The sequence below is a fragment of the Panthera uncia genome (genome assembly GCF_023721935.1).
Source record: "Panthera uncia isolate 11264 chromosome B3 unlocalized genomic scaffold, Puncia_PCG_1.0 HiC_scaffold_1, whole genome shotgun sequence".
NCBI classification, from domain to species: Eukaryota; Metazoa; Chordata; class Mammalia; order Carnivora; family Felidae; genus Panthera; species Panthera uncia.
The window spans coordinates 110,838,604-110,843,691 of record NW_026057582.1 but is presented as its reverse complement, the minus strand read 5'-3'; the positions used below and the strand labels follow the sequence as shown (position 1 = coordinate 110,843,691).

General features: G+C 51.5%; 1 protein-coding gene across 2 annotated transcripts in view; it reads left to right on the top strand.

Annotated features, from left to right (window-relative positions):
* Window positions 1–1,085: 1,085 nt before the first annotated feature.
* Window positions 1,086–5,088, top strand: part of GRAMD2A (GRAM domain containing 2A) — a 33,316-nt gene continuing 29,313 nt past the window's right edge. For both annotated transcript variants that reach the window (XM_049611881.1, XM_049611882.1), the window contains exon 1: window positions 1,086–1,234. In XM_049611881.1, coding sequence (XP_049467838.1) covers window positions 1,101–1,234 — 134 coding nt within the window. In that variant the 5' untranslated portion in view covers window positions 1,086–1,100. The remainder of the gene's footprint in view (window positions 1,235–5,088) is intronic.

Genomic DNA, 5,088 nt, shown 5'->3' with positions numbered 1-5,088 from the left:
CCGGTTTCCTCTCTTTTCTGATGGGCGTGGGGTGGGTGGGGTATGTGTGTGAGGGTGAAAATGGTAAGGGCCTTGCGCCCTGATGGTTGCTCCTGTGTGATGACCCAGGTCACCTGCCATCTTCTCTGCGGGATGCAGAGGTGCTGGGAAGGCAGTAGCTGTCGAGGATACAGGTTACCCCTTATCCTCAGGCACCCTGAGGAAGTGGTGGTAGCTGGGTTTCTAAAAACTGCAGCTGGGGACATTTTACTGGCTTATTTGGACCAAAGAGTAGACCAAAGGCAGCAACAAGGGCCCTTCCCTCCTGCTCTGGTGGGTAAACTGAGTGATGTGGCCATCGCCCTGCACCTCCCCTTATGTCTTGTGCAGCAGAGGCCTCTAATGTAAGGGTACTGTAGGGAGACACCAGCTACGGCTCCCAGTTTCCAGAATATTTACCTCTGGGTTCCCTTTGTCCCCTTCTGTTTGCCAATGTCTTACCCCCTTGACAAAGCACTGAGGGGTGGAGACGGGTTTGGAAATGGGACTGAATCTTATCCCTCCAGACCACTTCTAAGAACCAAGCCCTACCTAGTGGGAGGAGGGTAGGGTGCTGCAGGCCAGGTAAGATGGGATAGGGCTTTGGCCCCATTCCCAAGGCCCAGGTAACTGTCACATCGCCCCACTCTGTCTTGCTTCCCCACTTGATTTCTGGCCATCTTCAGTCCCTCCGTAGGACCCAACTCTGGGAAAAGCATGAAAGCTCCCTGACTGCCCCACTATGCGGTTCAAACAGTTCAAAATACCTCGTTCCCTACTCCTGTCCCTTAGCTGCTGTGGGGAGACGCTGAAACCTGCCCTGGAGCTCAGAGTCGGGAGGATTTGGAGGAGGTCGGGAGGAGGTTGCTGCAGAGGGCACCGAGCTCCGAGACGGGTAGGGCCGAAAAGGAAGAGCCTGGAGGGGACCCAAGGCCTGCGCTCTGAGGAGCAGAAGGTGCAAACCAAGGCCTGGCCCCCGAGACTTGCAGGTCGGGAAGTGGGAGCCTTAGAATCTGCGCAAAGCTCGCGGCGTTCAGGAGGGAGTAACGGCCAATGGGCGGGGCGGTCCCGCCCAACAGCCAATGGGCGGGCGGAGGCGGGCCCTCGGGGCGGAGGCGGGCAGGCAGGCGCCGGATCTGGCCGCGCGGTCCCCGGCTCTCGCTGGAGGCGCCGCGATGACCGCTCTGAGCCGGGGTGAGGCCGCCGAGGCGGGCAGGTAAGGGGCTGCGGCCAGCGGGCTGGGCTCGGGGCTCCGGAGACCGCCGCGAGGGAACGCTTCCCCGCGGGGCGAAGCGGCCGTGGGGAGCCCCTGCTCCTGGGTGCCTTCTTCCCGCGGGGCAGGCACTTCCCGGCCACCGGAATTTGGGCTCCGCTCCCGAGCTGCGCTGCGCGGGCCCGGGCGCCTCCGGGGGGCTGCGAGGTGTTGGCTAGGGGACAGATGCCCCTGCTGTCTGCGCTCCGTACCTGGGGGATGAGCGAAGTCCCGGCGGCATCAGGATGGTGGAAGGCACCCTCCTTGGGACGCCTCTTGCCGCGTCTCCGACACCATAGCTATTCATTCATTCGTGTGTTCGTTCATTCATTTACTCATTCATTCATTCCCCAGCCAGATCGATTCCCTAGTCCTGACTGCCCCTCACCCAAAGTCTGGTGCTTCCCTGCTGGCCCTCGGAGGGGTCAGCCTCTCTCCTTTCCCAGCCTGGTCTGCAATTGTAATGGCCCGAGGCGGCCCAGGCGGCAGCGTGGAGCTGTCCCAGCACGACTCGGCCGCACCCGTGCGCCAGGCGCGCTGGGGCCGGTCTCTTAGCCTGGAGATCTGATCCAAAGTCGCTTTGGGAGGAAGGAAAGTTCTTGGAGCTGGGGAAGGAGCAAGGAGGCTGGGCAGGCTGGGGATGGCGTTTCAGGTGACAGCAAGAATTGTGGCCTCTGCCCCTGGAGGTCTTGGGGTGCTGCGGGCTGAGATTATTTAGGGAAGACAGAGGCAGTGAATGAAGCTGTAAGTTCCTGCCCTTGCCCAGGTCCCAAGCCCCACAATCTGAGCTCTGGAGGACAGTCTGCTAGCTGGCCAGCTAGCAATGGGGAAGGTAGGGTGAATGTGTGAATCCTGTGCCCACCCCACACAGATTTTTGGAACTGGCTGAATACTTTGGGGCTCCCTCCGTCCTGTTTTCAACCTCTGTTTTCAGAGGTTGATGCGTCTCTACCCAGCTGTAATTTGCCCTTATTTGCTTTGCTGTCTCCCCTGTCCTCGTGATTGTTTAAGGGTGCCCCATCCCTGCAGGGATCAGGTTCCTAGAGAATAAGAGAGCGCCCTGACAATCTGTGATGTCTTTGTCCCATGTACACCTCTAGCTGGCTCTGAAGTCCAGCTTCTTTCAAAGATTTGTGGGGTTGCAGGGAGAGGTGGAGTAGAGGGTGTCCCTCCCACCCTGCAGTGAGGGGCCAATATACCTCCCTCCACAGTCCTCTGATTATGGTGGCTAGAATCCAGTCCATGCTGACAGACACTCTTAGGTTTGAGGTTACAGTTCAACAAGGCCACATAAGCAGTGAGCATCTCTGGGGCAAATGGGCAGGTCTGGGAGCAAAGCCGACAGACGCTGCCACTGAGCTTCAGGAGAGTTTCTGTTGGGACCAAATCCAAGCTCTTCCTGACTTGCCTTAGGGAGAAATTTCTGAATACCCTAGAGGCAACAGCCTGGGCCCGATCCACGCCTTGATGTTGCAGGTTACTTTCAAGTTTCTTAACTTGGGCAAGTCCTCAAAAGGCTTAATGCAGACCAGAAAGACCTGTGTGCCAATTCATCCACCTAAGACAACCAACCTGAGGTTGAAAGTCAGCAGTACCTGAGACGGGTTTATGCCAGCCATCCTCCCTGAAGCTCTTCCCAGTGCCTACTCGGGTGGCTCCACCCCATCCTTAACCTGGTTAAGCTGTAGCTTTGGCCCCTGAATGCCATATTTATCAGACCAGCATGAAGACTCTTGCTCTGGGAATCAGAAGTGAGTTCTAAGCCTCACGCTGTTCCTATTTTGCTAATACTTGGGGAAAAGTCAGACCCCTTCTCTGGGTCTGCTTTGCTATCATCATAAGGTCAGGAGATTGGACTGTAGGCTCCCTGAGGGCCTTCTCTATGCTGTCATTCAGTGGTTCTGCTAATTAACCTCAATTTCTCCTCAATTTCCGGAGGTATTTTATGTCTTCACATAATTTCTTCTTTGCTATGACTACCCATGGAGCATGTGACTCTTGATCTCAGTCATGAGTTTAAGCCCCATGTTGGGCTTAGAATTTACTTAATAAACACACACACACACACACATACACACACACGCACGCAAGAGCCCATGAAATAAAAAATGGTACAGCATTCCACTTTGTTGTCCCGTGTCTGAGTTTGGACACCAGAAAATAACTTGCTTTTCTCTTTTCTTAAAAAGTGAAAATAAGCCCTACAATTCTGCAGCCATCTCTGGTGCCAAGTGTAAGTTTGGCATGAAGTCAGGCTTGGCCACTGTGCTGCTATTCACCTGGGTTGCAGGGCATCAAGCTGTCACCACCTGTTATCACCAACCTTTGAAGCTTTGATTAATCCCCCAAGTATTTACTAATATGGGAAAGGAAGGAGGAGGGAAGGGCAGAAGCCCCCGGGAATGGAGCTTCCTATATGATAAGAAGTAACTATGCCCCCTTCCCTGCATACCCCCCCCACACACACCCCAAGGAGTACCTGCCTGCTACAGCACAGATTCCAGAAGGAAGGCTTTTTTCCCTAAGAATATAAGCCTCTACAGGGTACACTCGTTCCTCCCTTCTCCCTACCACAGCTAAACATTTTTATTGGTTTAGAAATGCTTGGTCATAAATTAGGACTGGAATTTTAATAACCCATGGAGGTTAGGGCACCTGGGTGGTTCAGTCGGTTAAGCAGCCAACTCTTGATTTGGGCTCAGGTCATGATCTCACAGTTGGTGGGATTGAAACCCTGCATTGGGCTCTGTGCTGACAGCAAGGATCCTGCTTGGGATTCTCTCTTTCCTTCTCTCTCCGCCTCTCCCATGCTCGCTCTTTCTCAAAATAAATAAATAAATAAATAAATAAATAAACCCTAAAAAAATCCTATTAATAACCCACGGAGGTTATTAATATACTCTTCAAGTCCTAGTCCTAAAAGAGTGTTTCCTTGTGGGCTACCTGGGTGGCTCAGTCAGTTGAGCGTTCAACTCTTGGTTTCTGCTCAGATCATGGCTCAGGTCATGATCCCAGGGTTGTGGGATCCAGCCCCACATCGAGCTCCTGGCTGAGCATGGACCCTGCTTGGGATTCTCTCTTTCTGCTCCTCCTCCCCACTCACACACTCACTCTCTCTCTCCCTCTCTCTCTCTCTCTCTCTCTCTCTCAAAGAAATAAAATGAAAACAAAACAAAACAAACAGTGTTCCCTAATATCCACTGGAAAATCACATAGTGAATTTTTAATTTAATTTAATTTTATATTTTGTATTTTGTGGGGTTTTTTGATATAATTTATTGTCAAATCGGCTTATATATAATACCCAGTGCTCATCCCAACAAGTGCCCTCCTCAATGCCCAACACCCATTTTCCCCTCTCCTCCACCCTCCATCAACCCTCAGTTTGTTCTCTGTATTTAAGAGTCTCTTATGATTTGCCACATAGTGAATTGTTTTTAACAGATGTCAATTTCTGGTTGGCACTATTTCTTTTTTAATCTGAACTAAGAAGCACATAAAGAATTAGTTTAAATCAAACATGAATTTCTTTTCCTCCTAACAGGTTGACATGGCACATCAATGGTATATTAAATAATTGTCAAAATCGTACTGTATGTCATTTCATTGGCATCCCTTTTGTCTCTGACTTAGGGTCGGAGCAGCAGTGTGGGTAGTATGCCTGAGCAAATAACTGTAACCAATTATACAGATTTTTTTTCTCTCTTCTGTAGAAAAAAGTTTAAATATTTCTACTATGTGTTAACATTAATTGGATTACTCAAAACTTGCCCATACCAACCCAGGCCACACAAAATGCTATTTAAAAATAGTTATAT